Source organism: Nyctereutes procyonoides, unplaced genomic scaffold (assembly GCF_905146905.1).
Source record: "Nyctereutes procyonoides isolate TBG_1078 unplaced genomic scaffold, NYPRO_anot_genome, whole genome shotgun sequence".
Taxonomy (NCBI): domain Eukaryota; kingdom Metazoa; phylum Chordata; class Mammalia; order Carnivora; family Canidae; genus Nyctereutes; species Nyctereutes procyonoides.
Genome location: NW_026575131.1, coordinates 42,060,428 through 42,076,977, shown reverse-complemented (window position 1 = coordinate 42,076,977; position 16,550 = coordinate 42,060,428). Strand labels below are relative to the sequence as shown.

Sequence of the window (16,550 nt, the reverse complement as noted above, 5' to 3'; positions counted from 1 at the left end):
GGAGATCCTGCCCTAGCCAGTGTGGACAGGAGTAACTGGAGAGTCTGGGCCGTCTCTTGGAGGCTGGGCCCTCACTGTCCACAGTACACTCCACTCCCGTGCACCCTGGAGAGACTTCCTTCCCTTCCAGCTGCTCTCCCATGCCCCCGGGGGTCACCTCCTGGGGAGCCGACCTGCATTCCTGTTCTCATCTCAGCTCTGCTTCTGGGGAAGCGCAGCTAAGATACTCCTCTCCTCTCTTGATTGCTTCTCTGCTTTGACAACTCCCCACTGTCCCCTTCCCGCCCAGTCCCCTACAATCACCATTCTACTTTCTCCCTCTTTGAATTCGATGGCTCAAGTTTTCTCATTTAAGTGGAATCACATAGTATTGTTTGGGCCTGGCCTATTTCACTTAGCTTAGTATCCTCAAAATTCATCCATGGTGTAGCAAGTGGCACCCCGTCCTTCCTTTTTCAGGGCTGAATACCGAGCCATCACGTAGCTATACCACATTTTGTTTATCCACGCACCTGTCGATGAGCTGTTTCTACCTATTGGGTTCCTATGAATAATGTCTCTATGAACATGAGGGTATGAGTATCTCTCTGTCCTTTCTTTCAACTCTTTTGGGTAGGTGCTTAGAAATGGAATTGCTGAAAAAAAAAAAAAGAAATGGAATTGCTGGATCCTATGGGAATATGTTTTTATTTTAGTGACCACCCTCCATAGCGTTTTCCAGAGCGGCTGCACCATTTACGTTCCCACTGGCGGGCTCCAATTTCTCCACATTCTCACAATACTTGTTATGCTCTGTTTCTTGGTTCTTGGACAAGAGCCATCCTAATTGGGTGTGAAGTGGTATCTCATGGTGGTTTGGATTTGCATTTTCCTAATTAGTGGTGTTGAACATCTATTCACATGAACATCTATTCACATGCTAATCGGCCATTTGTAGATCCTCTTTGAAGAAATGTCTATTCGAGTCTTTTGCCCATTTTCAAATTGGGTTGTCTATTATTTTGCTGTTGACTTGTAGGAGTCCTTTATATATTCTGGGTATTATCTTCTCTTTTTCGCCCAACCATTACCTTCTCTGATCATCACTGGCCTCACGACTTAACATGTCAACCCCCTCTCAGCTCTTACACACACAGGCACATACACACACACTCACAGCCTCTACCCGACTTTGGGTCCCTTCTCAGCCTTTATCGCCTGTTGACACATTTTATGGGTGGTGATTTGTCAGGTCTTTGTGAGCTCCATGAGGGCAGAGGTTTTGACTGCTTTCTCCCCTACCGTGTTCCCAGGGCCTAGGACGGAGCCTGGGAACAGTCGGTGCTCTATAAACTCTGAGAGAATGAAGATGAGACAGACTCCTGCATAGACACTCACACCCCTCACTCATGGTCTCACGTACACTGCTGGCACACTCCCCCCACACACTCTCACGCTCACAATCCCGACATACTTGCAGGAATGTCCCCACATCACACCAATGCCTACAGGCAGCCTAATCTGTGCTCATCTTCAGACTCGCTCACACATGCACAGGCTCACCTCTATGCAGACACACTGGCGTGCACAAGAGACACTGAAATGCACCCTGATGGAGCTGCCCTGACCTCCTGGATCCTCCTGGCTGATGGACTGTTCCCTACCCTGTGTGGCCCACTCCCCACTCTAAGCCCTCAATCTCCCCCATACCCCCTGTTCCAAGGGCCCCCAGGCTCTCTGCAGGGCATTGCTCTCAGTCCTGATCAGTAGATCACCTGCTCCGGGAAGCTTCCTCTCACTCTCCCTGCTGGGCTCCAAGGGGAGGGGAGGGGCCCTGGCTCCTGAGCAGGGTGTAGATAATGGGGTCTAGGTTTGCAGCAGGTGTCTGTACCTCCTCCTGTCATTGCAGGGACTGCATACTTATCTTCTGCTGAGAAGCCCAGGGCTAGGGAACCCAATGGGGACCCCAGATACTACCCCAGTAAGGACTCCTCCTCTGGCCTACCACCACACCACAGGCAGAGTTCCTTGGTCTCTCCATCTGATGCAGTCAGGGATCTGAGGCCCCTTCAATTCTGACAGCCTGGGGACAAAGTTAGCTCCTGCCCGGCCATTCATTCCCAGGGTGACTCAGGTTAAGGTCATGCGCTGTTCCGGGTCTCAGTTTCTCCATCTGTGACATGGGCAGCCCTGGGCCAATGCCCCACGGTTCCCTGATTGCTGGTGGTGGTGTGAGACAATTCAGATATCCCACTGGCGCCCCTGCGTGAGGGGCCACAACAGAGCTGCCACTTCTTAAAGAGAGAAGGGGAGGACAAGAGTGAGGGAGGGGCACCCAGGCCTCTTCCAGCTCAGCCCTGCTCCTGCCCCAGTGTCCTGGTAGGCAAGCTCTGAGGGTTGGGCACAGCAGGTAGGATATTTTTGAAGGGGAGCAAGGAGGCAGGATTTCAGCGTGACTCCCCTCATTTTGTCCAGGGCTCACCATGTGGGACTCATAGATTTTATAGAAGTCAATCAAAGGCCACAGACAGGAAAGAAGGAAGGAGAGAGAGAGGAGGAAGAAAGGAAGGAAGGAACGAAAGAAAGAAGGAAAAAGGAAGGAAAGATGTCATTTATTCATGAGGCCCATGGGGTGAGGACAGAGATGCACAGCTGGTAGGGAGAGATGCCAGGCACACAGGTCTGCAGGGCCGGCAGAGGGGCTGCCGTAGCATTCTGGATGTGCTCCCCTTCTCCCCGAATCCCAGGTCACTGGTGTTCGCACCATGAGTGGGAGATGAGCTGTCCCCAGCATGACCTCCTGGGCTCCCTGAGAGTAAAGGGTCACAGGTTACAGCGGAAGGGGCGGAGCGAGGCAGCCAGGTGTCACCTGAGAGCCAGAGTTAGAGATGGGGAGGTGGCAACATGGGATTTGGATGCTGAGATGGGAGAGGACAACCATGCTGAGATGGGCAGAGGGGGGCAGGGGTGGCAGCAGGTTTGGAAAGGAGTGGAGGTCTCACCTGGGATGAGGGGTTCAACTGGCCATGATGTGCTTCACAAATGCTGCAAAGAAGGGCAGAGCGAGTGGCAGGGGTTGAGCGCTGGGTGGCCTCGGGCAGGAGCCTAGGGTCCCAGTGCCCTCACCACCACCACCAGACCCCCTCCTGCTGAGCACACCTTCATAGTTGATGCAGCCATTGGAGTCTTCCTGCCCCGCCATCAGTTTCTCCACCTCATCTTCCGTTAGCCTCTCACCTGGCCAGGGAGGGAGGCTGAGTAAGCACCCCTGAAAGGTGCGAGGCATGGAGGGCCCACGGAGCCCCTCTGGATGGTGGGTCTGCTTCCCCAGTATCCCCACTTTGGCACAACCGTCCTGGCTCACAAGGTCTTAGCCATCACCCCTGTTTCCGAGACCAGGAATATCAGTGACAAGTCAAAACAGCAGGAGGGACCTAGAGTGCTGGTGCACCCTCCAAGCCTGGGCTCTGCCCATAACATGGCCAGCCTGGTGTTCAAGTCACCAGCACACACAGTCTTTTCAACAGGCTGCTGGGGGCTCCTTCCACCAAGAGGAGGCTGCTCCCCCCATCAGATCCCTGGAAGCTGTCCCTTTTGAGGCTAGAAGAAGGGCCCATGGGGTGGAGCTGAGGGCCCTGGGGGACTGGGTGGAGGAGACAAGGAGACAGCATCTCTGCTCTCCAGACAAGTCTGCCACTTTCCTGCTCCTGGGTTTTGTGTGCTGTGCTGCTCCCCACACTGGGATGGGGGGTAACCTCCTACCCCCAGCCACACACACAACCCCAGAGACCAGCCCAGGGCCAAGCACACAGTAGGAGTTCAGTAAATATCTGATGCAGGGAAACATACTTTGAGCAGACATACTGAGCAAGTGCTTTATAAACATTTTCTGTACAAAAAGCTTCTTTGAGAAGGAGGTGCCCCTGCCAGCCAGACGATGGGGGTCAGGATGTCCGAGAGGCAGGCACCTTACCTACTGCGCCTCTTAGTTGCTGTGTCCCTGCAAACTGACCTTGAGACAGTTGGACCCCATGACTGGATTGGTCCTGTGGAATGCCCTACACTGCCCCCTGCCCCGACCCTGTCCCCAGAGCTGTCCTCAACCCCTTTCGGTTCCGTGGGCTGTACCCACACACCTTCCTTTACCCTCCCTAGATTTCTAGATCCTCCACATTTCTGTCGCCTGGCACGGAGGCACCTTGACTGTGTCATTCTCTCCATTTCACAGGTGAGACACAGGCTGGGCTGGTGATGGATTGGTTTTCCCCAGGGATGCCCCCCAGAGGAGGGGTGGGAGTGCAGAGGAGGCGGCCCTCACCCAGAGTGGCCAGCACGTGGCGGAGCTCGGCGCCCATGACGGTGCCATTGCCTTCCTTGTCGAAGACCCGCAGCCCCTCCACGAAGTCCTCATAGGTGCCTGTGTCCTTGTTCTTGGAGATGTGCTGGAGCATGGGCAGGAAGGTGTCGAAGTCCATCATCTTGGTGTTAAGCTCTGTGGAGACATGGGCGAGTCCCATGCTCTGAGGGGCAGGGTGGGCACCCCCTTCCCCTGGGCCATGTAGCAAAGAGCTGTCGCCCTCACACAGTCAGTCCCAGAGCACTCTGCTCCAGTTAGCCATTTACAAGTCACTTCGCCATCACTAGGCACTTTATAGCCAGCCCAGAAGTGCACTGTTCACAGAATCCTTTGCTGTCCACAGGGACAGTTTGCTGCAGTGGCACCCCCCGGGCCCTGTCTAGCACCTCTGCTCTCCTTTTGGGAAACTATCCGAGATAGTGTCATTTTCTTATAGGCGCCCTCCCCAACACACACACTCCTTGTGCTTGGTCAGGAGCCATGGGCCCCACCCGAGACCTTCTCTGGGACTTTGGAATCTGCAGAGGGTGCTTGGGCCTCACTCCTCTGTGAGGCAAAGCAGGCAGCCCTCTCTGGCAGGAGTGGTGAGGGAATCTGGCCCTGAGGCCCAGGGAGATGCCGTGGAAACGAGGAGGGGCCACTGGACGTAGGGCAGCCGAGGCTGGGGGCCCCTGACCGCCCTCACACCAACACTGAGGCTACTCTGCACTATCAGTTTCCTGTGACCAGTAGCATGGGGCAGGATGGCCCAGCAACCTCATTGCTTGTTACTTTTCAGCATCGCCTGAGCCATTCCTCGGTTCCTCATCCAGATGATGGGAAGGAAGATGCCAGGAGAGCACAGAGCAGGGAGGTAACTGTGCCATCCAGAGGGCAACCCCAGTCGTCTCCCAGGGGCCTGGCACGAATGCATACCAACCTTCCTGCTTTGGTCTCCCTAGGACACGGAGCACCTCGGCCTGTGTAGGGTTCTGGCCCAGCGCCCGCAGAACATCCCCGCACTGCCCGTACGTGATCTTCATCTCACACTTGGGCGTGCGGTCAAACAGCATGAAGGCTTCCTTGAACTCTGCCGGGAGAGGGTGCGAACCATGGGTCCTCCCAAAGTCAGCCCACCCTACACACCCCACAGTGGCAGGACTCACCCCACACTGGCAGGGCTCTCAGACTGGGGACCCCAGGTCCAGCCCTATAGCCCCTGGGCTCAAGACCTTTGCTTACCTTCAATCTGCTCCGGTGTAAACTCGATCTGAAAGGAGACCCCAAAGATTCTGAGTGCCTGGCTCAGAGGGTGGGGCCAGGCCTTTGCCCACTCGAGTACTCCTCAGGCACAGCCCAGGCCTCAACCTCTTGGCTGCCCCAGCCTGTCCTTATTCCAGCTTCTGCCACCCACGAGCTCCTGCTGTCTACCTTAGCACCTTCCTGCCTCCTCACTCCTCCTGACCTGTTTGAGCTGGAGGGCCTCAGGTCCGCAGGTGCCCAGACCCTGATGGCTGGTGGGCTGCATCCGGGAGAGGGTGAGAAGGCTGGCCTGGTGCCCTGAGTCCTCAGCCCAGGGTAGGCCTTACCTGATGCCCCTGGCCCTGGACGGGTGTGTCTGAAGCCAGATGATCCAACCAGACTGGCTTTGCCGCCCCCCAGCAGGTCTGGGGCTCAGTGGGCAGGACTGTTCATATGAGTGAGAACCCCTCATATGAGGCTCATATGATGGCTCATATGGCTCATCTCATCGTCAGTGGGAGGGGGGTGGCAGGAGGAACAAGGGTGAGGGTACAGGCCAGAGGGTTTCTTTCAGCATGAGAGCATATCCACAGGAGTGCGTGCATGTATGTGTGTGATGTACGTGTGTGCATTCACACCTGTGTGTGTCTGCAAGTGCCCCTCACAGAGACCTCAAGGCTGGGTGCTGCCACTCACAGCCCCGCCTACACCTGGGCCTTCCGCAGCCCATGCGTCCACCCTGTCCACCCGGGGCAGCCCCCACCGCAGCACAGCATGGGGGCATGGTGGCGGTGTTGAGTGTTTCGGAGGCCACATCAGAGAGCCACCTGAGGTCAGGAAGCCTCCGGGGACCCGGTTTCCCCCTCCTCATCGGATACCAGATCTATTTTTATCACTGAGTCACTCGCCTCAAGGTCAAGGTCACAGGAGGGAGCTTGGGGGAGGGGGCATGGCTGGCACCTCCCTGGGAGCCCCACCCACCTCCATGGCACACCTCTGCCACCTCGCCCGTGCTTGTCCCTTCCAGCCCTCTGACTCAACTCAGCTGTTCCCGGCCCACCAGGAAGCCTGTTGAAGTTAGGCTCCTGAGCATCCTGGCAAAGCCCCTGCCCTTTCCTGGCCAGCCCGGGTGTGGGGGGAGAGCCAGGCGGACACACAGGGGCTTCTCTATGCCCTCCTCCCAGAGGGGAGTCTGTGCCAGCCTCAGATGCCGTGAGACCAGACCATGCCACCACGGCTCGGGGTAGTCAGACTGCCTGCGGGACACAAGCTTAGCCCTTGGGGGTGGTTGGCGCTCAGGGAGCCAGCTCCAGGAGGCACTTTCCAGGAACAGTTCCCAATAACCTTCGAGGAGGGCTTATTGTCCCTTGTCACATCTGAGGAAGCCATGCCTCAGAGCAGTGAACAGGATGGAGCCAGGCTGGGATCTGAACCCATGTCTTGAGGGACAATGTAGGCACCCCAGGAAGGGATCACAAACGGAAAATAGTTCTGTGCAGTCGGGCTGCAGGGCTGGCTGGACACGAGGAGCCGCGCGGAGCCGGGCAGGCCCCTCAGCCAGTAGCCAGGGCAGCCGTGACCGGTGGCCAGCCAAGAACAGGGAACAGGCAGGACACGGGGTGCGTGCCACTATGCAAATGCCATCGGTGGGAGTCATGGCTCTTCCTCCCAGTTTAGACTCTGAGAAAGACTTCCTAACTGGGGAAGGGCTCTGGGTGCACTGGTCACAGCCCCAAGACCAATTTCCCGAGTGACCTACCCAGCCTTTGCCTCAGTTTCCCCACCTAAAAACTGAGGCCCACCCAGCTCTGAGGTTAGGCCACCCTGGTAGGGGTGAGCATGACCCAGGCTGGGCAGGGACCTCACTTCCCCATGCTCTGCACTCTGGCCACCCTGGGGGACTTGGCATGGACATGACACCCCGGCTGAACAAGGAGGATCCAGCTGGCTGCCGGGGTTGGGGTCTGGGCAGCTCCAGGATTCCCCACGGGTAGTGAGGTCCACGGACGAGGGCAAGGGGCAGTTTCCAAAACCACCCAAAATGTCCCTTCAGCAGCACTGGGGGAGTCCTGCCTGATGTCTGACCACCATCCCTCTCACTACAGCCATCCTGATGCCTAAAGCGCCTCGGGGCTTGTCTGACCTCGGCACAGAAGCTTCCAGCTTTAGCTCAGTGCCCACTTTTTGGAGTCTGGCCTGCCACTGGGTAGGTCCACTCTGGGATCCACTTACCTGCCCTGTCCCTCCTGCCAAAACCCAGCTCCCATACCCACCTTGATTTTGGAGGCATCAAACTCTGCTTCCTTGGGGCGCTCGGGTTCGGGTGCAGGGGCAGGCGCTGGAGCAGGAGCAGGAGCTGCCTTCTGGCCTGCCTTGGCCTCGTCCTTCTTGGGGTCTGGCTTCTTGGGGGCCATGGAAGCTGTAAATACAAAGAGGGACGTGGAGAGAAGGAAGCAGAGAGCAGGGTAGGTGAGGCTCCTGGGCCTGGCCTTTATCCTGTCTGGACACCTCCTGACCCCAGCCCCACCCCCGCCGTGCACAATAGGGACAGAGCCATAAAAGGACATTGGCTAAGCTCAGGGGCTATTTTGGGGCCTGGGGAGGGCATTGTTCAGGCTCAGGAATGGGTAGAGGAGAGGGAGGGCTCTCCATTCCTCCCAATCACCTGTTAGGGAGAGGGAGGGGGAGCAGAGGACAGAGGCCACTGCTCACCACACACTCACCCTCGAATGCACACGCACACATGGGCACGACAACCCTCAGCAGGTCAACAAATTGAACAGGACCACGAGGCCGGCCCAAGTGTGTGTTGTGGTGGGGGCAGGACCATGATTACCTAGGGGCACCTCTTGAGTTAAACTTCCCAGCTGTGCATCCAATTCCCACGTGTGTGTTGGGGGGGGGGGGGAGTCTGTGTGTCTCTGTGGGTGACGGCCTGTGCCTGAATCCATGTTGGCTCAGTGGGTCTGCCTCTGGGTGTTTATACGTGTGCACGTGTCTGTGTGTATCTGCGTGAGTGTGTCTGTGAGTGTTGCTTCCGTGTGTTTGTGTCTGGTGTTTATATATATCCGTGTGTGAGTGTCTGGTCATGGTTCGCAGGCAGCTGCAGCCCCATCCGGAGGGTCCCCAGGAACACCTCAAGTGGCAATAGCATGGGTGCCACTCCCCCACCCCACCCCCGAGGGCAGCCACTCAGCCCCAGTCCAGCAGCCCAGTGGTCTCCGCGGCCCCCTTCACCAGCACCCAGCTGGCCCAGTGGCTTGCTTCTCTGTTCACCCCACTTCCCATCCCCTCTTCCCCCCACTGGCCTGTGGCCCACTTTAGCCACAGAGCTCAGGGCTGTTCCTCACCAAACCCTGGGACCCACTGCACCCTCTGCAGCGCGCCCTTCCTCCACTTGGCGCACTCCGGGCCACCACCCCCTCTCCCAGGAGGATCCTTGTCTGTGCCCCCCCACCCCCCCACCTCTTGCCACCACCGCCCCATACTTCCCTGGGCTGACCCTTGGGTGGGGGCCCTGGGAGCAGGTCTGCATCTCTGAGGGGCCTCGGGAAGCTAAGCCAGGTTTGCCCCCTGGTGCTCACCCCCCAGGCCCAGCCCTCAGCAGACAGACGGCAGGCCCGGGCCTGAGGGTGGCCAGGCTGGGCCACTGTTCGGCTAAGTGGGAGAGGTGGGAGGGCTGAGGTGGCATGAGGCCCCTCTGGGCGCAGAACCCTGAGAGTAAGGACATCTTGTGAGCACATTGGGCTCCCTTCCTCTGTGCCGGGGGTGGGAAGGAGGTGCTCCTTGTTATTTTTAAGTGCCTGGAGCCTTTGATAGAAACTTCAGAGGCAATGCCCCTCCCCCCTCCAGGCCCGGAGGGAGGGGGATTCCTGGGTGTGGAGAGGGCCTGGGGCCTCAGCCTGAGGGCAGGACTGGGGGGCCTCTACCTGGAGCCCCCTAGCAGTCTTGCAGCTGAGCCCTATCACTCATCCTCCTGGAGAGGGGGACACGGTGGAGGGATGGGGCCTGGCCCCCTCCTAACTGGAGCACAGGACATTCCTCCCCTCATCTGGAGGGCAGATCACCCCACATCTGGAAATCTGACAACATCCGGTGCTGGGGTGGGGAGGGGGGAGGCAAGTTTTTCACTTTCCTTCCAGATGTTTGGCAAGAGTATTGAGGGAAAAAAGGGGTGGGGGGAGGGTCCGCAGAGACGAGCCAGAAATACCACAAGAGAACACAGCCAGAGGGGGACACACAGAGTGAGGGAGGCCTCCAGGCAGCCCCGTCGCCCAGGCCCACTGGCCCTCAGGACAACTGACTCTGGATGTCCCATGGGGACTCCAGCCACCCTCCAGCCAAGACACTACCCAATCCCCTTCATCCATCACGGGTGAAACCGAGGCCCAGGGCAGAGGCCACACTCTGGCACCCAGACTCCCGATCTCATTTCTTTCATGCACACATAACTGCCGTGCCTCAGCAACCACCCATCACCATCTTGAACAGGGGTAGGTGAGGGACATGGGCCTCCGGAGCCTCAGCCGCCAGGTCCGTGCTACAGGGTGGCCAGGCTTAGGCAGCCCGTGGGAGCACACCGCGCCACCTCCTCTGTCTGGGGGAGCGGGGCGGGGGCACCTCAGTCCCCTTCCCTCATGCACGGGGGAGATGTGGTCCTGCAGCGGGGACACTGTGCACAGAGCCACCCTCTACCCCTTCCCCAGGGCTCAGATGGAGGCTGAGCAATGGCTCCTGGCAGCAACAGGGCCCCAGGGCTCACCCTGTGGGACCACTCTCAACCTAGAACTAAAGCCCGGCCCCCAGCAGGGGCTCTGCAGAGACCGGCCGCCTCTCCTGCCAACAGGACAGGCTGTTGAGGCCAGAAGCAAGGCGGGGGTGGGCAGGTGGGCAGGCAGTGGGCGGTAAGGTCCGGCCACAGTAAGGCGTGGCTCTCTCCCTCTCCCGGGTCCCGGCCTGAACTCTGTGCCCCCCAGGAATGACAGCCACAGGCAAGATCCAGGCAGGGCCTGGGGGGTCTGGATCCTACCCCTTTGGTTCCTCCAGCTCCACTGTCTGAGTGTGACCCCATCTAATGCAGACTCACAAGTACTACATTCCAGAGCCCCCTCTCTCTCCAGCCAAGGGGGATGCTGGGGAAGATGTGAGCCCTGACTTCTGAGGTGCCCATGGATAGAAGCAGAAGACTCCGGGCCACACTAGCCTCCCTCTAGGTTATTTCCAGCCCCAATACCTTTGCATAAGCTGTTTCCTTCTCCTATCCCCTTGTCTGGAAGCCGGGCCCTGGCTTGCTCCTTGTCACCCTCTGGTCCCAGTGATATGTCACGTCCTCCGAGAAGCCTCCTCAGACTATCCTGGACCTGCTCCCTCTGCCTTGTCTCTCACCCTGACTCCCCATCGCTGTGCATCCTAAAATAAACCTGTTTCTTTGTTATCTAGTTTCTTACGTGGATTCCCTCCATCCCACGGGTATCCGCTGTCATGGAGGTGTCTTCGTTCTCCCACACTTCTATGTTCCCAGAGTCTACAGCAGAGCCTAGCACACAGTAGGCACGCAGGAAATGTTGGATGAGCAAAGGTCCCAAACATCTCAATTTACCCATTTCTCACCGGGTGCCTGGGACCCATTGCCAAACCGCAGCCCCTGCATAGGGCCAAGGGAGATTAGGGAGTGAGGGGGATTTGCTGGAAGACTGGCTAGACTCACTGCAAGGGACCCCGGGGACAGCAGTGCAGCCAGCTGCTGCCACCACCTCAACCCAGGGCCTGCTCTGGGTGCCACTTCCACCCACTGGTGGAGGTTCTTCTCAATAGCCTGAAAAGGTAGGGCTACCCCCTGGTCTCAACGGCGACTTGACCATGAAGACCAGCCAGCAGGGGGCGTAAAAGGGATATAAACCAGGCTTTGGCTCCAAACCCAAACCCCAGAACCCAGGAGCCCGGACCCAGAACCCAGACTGCAGACCTGGAACCCAGACTCCAGACCCGGGTCTCAGAATCTGAATGCCAAACTTAGAACCTAGAATTCAAGGCCCAGAATCTGATCCCATTCTGGGAACCCAGACTTTAAAATGCAGGATGCCAAACCCAGACCTTAAATCCAGACTCCAGACCCAAGACCCTAGGCCGAGGACCAGGACTCTAAACTGGACCCAGGATCCGGGACTCAGCACCCAGGACCCAGGACAGGGGCGGCTGGCTTTCCAGACTGGCGTTGCCCTCTAGCTCTGTGTAGACAAGGGCGGGGGATGGGGGAGGGTAAGCTCTTGGCAAACAGTGGGGGTGAGTGCTTGGCAGACCTTCCCGCTAGTGTTCCTCTGAGGGGCATGAGGAATGTCCCTCATCCTGTCAGAGCCAATCTGGGGAGCTGAGAATATGGTGGCCACGTGGAGGGGGGTGGTGGAGGGTGATGGGAGGGAGGGATGGATAAGGCCTGGCTGTCCTTTGGGCCCAGGAGCCAGAGGCAGGGAAGAAGGGTCGGGCTCTTGTGCCCCTGGCCACAGGCTCCACGGGCTGCCCTGGCCCGCCCCAGACCGCCCCTCCTGGCCCGAGGCCTCTGGGCTGGGATGCAGGCCCACACTTCCCGGAGGAGTCGAGAACGCGGCCTGGGCCAGACCCAGAGCCTTAGAAGTAGGTCAAATGTTGCTGTGCAGCAGGTCCTGGGGACCCCGTCCAGGCATAGGCAGGCCCATGGGTGGCAGCTCACCCACCAGGGCACACATGTGTATCCACAGAGATGTGAACCCTCTGCCACATGTCAGGTGCCATAAGCACAGACCCCATGCAAGGCCCTCAGCCCCTGCCCAACCGCCCAGCAGCAGGAGCTACCCAGAGACTCTAGCCAGAGGTGGCACGAGGCAGCCACGAGGACCAGGAGGAGAGGAATTTGTGCACCATCCCACGGTCCTGGATCATTGGGTGAAAGTCTGACTCCAAGGAGGACTTCCCAGCAGCACTGCTGTGCCACCAACAGGATGTGGCCTGCTTCCCGGAGCATAGCCCCAGGCCTTGAAAGATGGGAAGGAGTGGCCAAGGGGGAGGCAGGAGTCTCCTTATGCTCTTGTGACCCAGGCTGGTCCTGACTGCTCTGAGCCTCAGTTTCCCCATCTGTACAATGGCCAGGGGTGGGACAAGGTGACCGTCACTGCCCCAGAGCCCTGGCCCATCCTCGCCACCCCCACACCACACACAGACAACTCTGTCCTCAGCAGGCCAAATACAACCCTCAGGCCCCTCCCTCTGCCCACTGTGCTGACGGGGACCAGATGCTCCAACCTTGTGGTTCTGGGGTGGGGGTGGCAGGACCCAGCGGGCTGGCAGGCAAGCCCCGGGTTTGGCCCAGGGACCTATAATCAGCTCCTGCCCCTCTGATCCCTGCCCAGGACTGACGCTTGGGGCTGTGGTGTCCTGGCCGGCTGTGGCCACGGCCGCTATATTTGGGAGCCCAATTGAGCATAAGGGAGGGGTGGGCAGGCAAGAGCCTCTAGGGACCAGTGCCTCATGGGAGGACAGGACAGGGGACACTGTTGGCCGGGCTTGGTTCTTTACAGAAGGAGGGCGTAGTCCTGACTTTTGGGGCTCAGTCTGAAGGGCATGCTGTGCTCTCAGGGGCCTGGCCTGGGGGACATCAGTCCTGCCCTCCGAGGCTGGTCTAAAGAGGTCGATTGGAAATGTGTCCCAGAATACTGAACCCCTCATTTAGTCAGAAGAGTCAGACTGCAAGTTGGGGCCAGGCCTCCTGAGTGTGTGGGAAGGGGGTGGGGGCTGACGAGGGTGATGGGAGTGGAAAGGCTCTCAAGGGGTGAGTTCGAGTGTAGAGGAGTGTCGGGTGGGTGGGAGGGATGGGAAGAGGTGTGCCAACATGCTGACCCAAAGAGTGGAGAAAACAGAGCCTGAGGCAAGGGTCCGAGGGATTGGGGCTAAGTCCCACCCAGTGCCCCTGCCCCCCCACCCCCCAGCATGGCCTGCAGCCTCCCTAAACTGCCCTGGACATTCCCGCCACTGGGCCAAACCCTGTACCCTCCCATGAGCAGTTTCCCAAAGAGCAAATATTTATTGTCCTTGGAAGAAAAAAAAAGAGTCCCCTTTTAGGCTCAGGGTCTGGGAGCTGCTCCCGAGGCTTGCAGGGGCTCGGTGGCAGCCCGAGGTGACCAGAAGCCCCACGAAGATGGGCCGAGGGTGCAGGAAGGTGGCTGGGACCAAGCTGGCCTCGGAGGAAGGGGGTCATGGCTGCCCCAGGCTGCAGGGTGGGGGCTCTGCCCCAGGCCCCACCTCCCCGAGGCTTCCCCAGAACAGGTCTGAGGGTGGCCGGATGCTGGCACTGCGGTGGGAGGTGTGAATGTGTGTGTAGATGTGTGACGTCTTGTGTGCGCACGTGTGTCACACGAGGCTGGGAGCCCATGTGTGTCGGAGCACGTCTGGGTGCTCCTGGCCCTGGGTGCCTGGCCATCTGTGAGACCGTTCCTCTGTTGGCACGGGGCGGGGTGGGGGCATGTGGACACAACCTCTGTTGAATGGCCAATTCAGTCAAAAAGGAGAGTAAATTTAGCAGGGGAAAAAAAAAACCCGTCGGTCGGACGAGGAGTCTGAATTGGGTGGTTGTTTGACTGGATGGACCAACTGTCTCAGGCAAACAGTCCCTGCTGGCTGGGAGGAGGACCGGGCTCCCCTCCGGGCCCGCGTGGGGAAACTGGAGACGCGGACCCCGGCTGACCAGAGATGAGACACGGGGACCGAGACAGAGACGGGGAAGGATTCAAAAACAGGGTTGGGGGGGGAGGGTGGCAAGGCCAGCCCGAGACAGAGAGAGCATCCGGGATTGGATGCAGCCTCCCAGACCCCCCACAGACGAGGTGTGTGTGCACACAGCACCCCCCCCCCGGCCCCCATCCTCAGCTCCGAGCCGAGGAGAAGACAGGTTTAGCCTTGCCCTCGAGCAGCCCAAAGTGGATGAGAAGGGGCACCAGACCTGGAGGCAGGAAAAGAGGGTGGGCAAGGCAGTCACAACAGAGGGGGTGGGGGCTGGAATGTGGACAGCACAGGAGACGGGGACGGCAGAGGTGGAGGTGATGGCAGGAGAGTGACGAGGATGGTGGTGATGATGGCAGAAGGGGTCATGGTGACCAGGAGGGCCTCCCTCCCTGTCCCCTTGCTGTGGTGGCCCCAGCAGACCCAGCGCTGTCCCCACCCCACTCCACCCAGCACCAGCTGTGTCCTTGCCTCCAGTGGCCACACAACCACCCTCTGTGGCCCAGGGTGTTGAACTGCATTAAAAATGGCTCAAGCCCCCAGCCAGGAATAGTTAGGGTCAATTCCAGTACCTGCCTGTGCGGATATTTATACATCGGCCCGCCTACCCTGTCTAAAACCGTACACACACACACACACACACACACACACACACACACACTCAGAAATACAGTCAGGCTAACCTGCTCCTGCTATGTGTCTGTGTCTGTCTGGAGATACTCACTGGGCCCTGGACACTCCCCACACCACCTGGTCTCTTTTCACCAACACCAGAGCCAACAAGAATCACACTGATGTGTGTATGTGTGTGTGCACACATCACATGCCCTTCCCACAGGTGCCTGCACCAAGTGCAACCACATGCCCATGCACACACCTTTAAACATAAATCCTCACACAATACAGATGCCTTTGCACAAATGTCTATATGCATGTATGCATGCCTATGCACACACATCCACACACTTGCACACATACACACACCATTTGAACACATATGGCCACACATTCACGTGCCTTTGCATACACACACACCTAGCACATCACACCTCTGAGCTCACTGGTGCAGGAGGAGCTCTGGGTGGGAATTAGAAGCAAAGACCAGAGAAATCAGGGAACCAGACCAGGCCTGCCTGGTGAGGTCTGGGAGATTATGTGAGTATATGTGAGCATGTGAACGCAAATGTACGTGTCCAGGTGTTTGCCACCCTTTCACTGCCTCCTCCCCGGCCCCCTGCAGGGTCATCCTCCACGCCCCTCCCTGTTCATAGAGGGAAAATAGAGGACAGAGCACAGCAGCTGGGCCTGGGGAGGTCAGCGTCCCCAGGTTTGGGGCTCGCAAGTCTTAGCATCTGTGTTATTCTTGGCGCACTCAGGCCAGATAAGCACGGGGGTCAGAGCTCGGCTCTCGTGGGAAAGGGCTCTCTGGAAGTCTCCCGACCCATTCCTTTCCCAGACCCTGGACCCCAGAGCAGGCAGGGGTGGGGGCAAAGGGACAGAGGGGTGGCTGAGGGGCAGGCAAGTCTCCATCAGGCTGGCCTTGAGGGCTGGCGGGAACTGCATAGCAGATTCAGAGACTCCCAGATGCCCAGGAATGCAGAATGACCCCTCAAACTGGTGCTGGGACACCCAAGTGCAGGGGCCGGAGCACATGGAGAGGGGCAATGAATGCCAGGCCCTCAGCTCTCTGCAGCAGGGGGACTTGAGCCCCCTCTGCTCCGGGGAGCCAGAGTTAATGAAGAAGCTACTTGGGGAGATGGCGAATGTTAGAGGACCTCAAAGTATCATGTCCCATCCCTAGCAGATCATCAGGGGCTGGGCCTGGGGTTAGTTATGTGTTCCCCGTCTCATCACTGACTCCTGGAGCCTCTCCCCCTCCAGAGGCCTCAGGGTACACGCTTGCACAACGGGGTAGGGGTCTTGGGTCAACTCAGAAGGCGTGCAGTCCCCCCAGCACAGTCAGATGGAGGCATGCTTGGGCCTGAATCTCCTCCCTCCCCCACTTACACCAACCTTTGTCCCCAGCCTGGGTCTCAGGACCTTGCGGAAGGCTGGGGCTTGTCTGGAGCTTGGAGCTCAGAGCCCTGTCAATAAGGGAACAATCAGCTGGAATTCTGCTCCAACACAGGGCTCATCCAAGGTTGCAGATAAGTGAGGAGGAGCTGGGGGTTTTCTTTGACCCGGGGAGCCTGGTCTGACAGCAAGCCTCATCTCTGAAGAGGGGCCCTTGCCTTCAGGAGTTCTG

The 16,550-nt window shown here is 58.6% G+C and overlaps 1 protein-coding gene across 1 annotated transcript; it reads right to left on the bottom strand.

Moving 5' to 3' along the window:
* Window positions 1–2,571: 2,571 nt before the first annotated feature.
* On the bottom strand, window positions 2,572–8,034 carry MYL3 (myosin light chain 3). Its single transcript, XM_055343905.1, has 7 exons — window positions 7,831–8,034; window positions 5,558–5,585; window positions 5,256–5,405; window positions 4,298–4,471; window positions 3,139–3,216; window positions 2,982–3,024; window positions 2,572–2,788 (listed from the first exon to the last, which is right to left on the bottom strand). Exons 1-6 carry the CDS (start codon window positions 7,969–7,971, stop codon window positions 2,996–2,998), a joined length of 600 nt encoding a protein of 199 aa, XP_055199880.1. The 5' UTR covers window positions 7,972–8,034; the 3' UTR covers window positions 2,572–2,788; window positions 2,982–2,995.
* Window positions 8,035–16,550: the final 8,516 nt, after the last annotated feature.

Bases quoted from the DNA above. Each gene is read 5' to 3' on its own strand.
- MYL3 (XM_055343905.1), bottom strand. From the start codon at position 7,971: ATGGCCCCCAAGAAGCCAGACCCCAAGAAGGACGAGGCCAAGGCAGGC. The intron at 5,586-7,830 runs GTGGGTATGGGA...GTCTCCTTTCAG, and splicing joins TTGATGCCTCCAAAATCAAG to ATCGAGTTTACACCGGAGCA. The intron at 4,472-5,255 runs GTTGGTATGCAT...ATGTCTCCACAG, and splicing joins AGGGAGACCAAAGCAGGAAG to AGCTTAACACCAAGATGATG.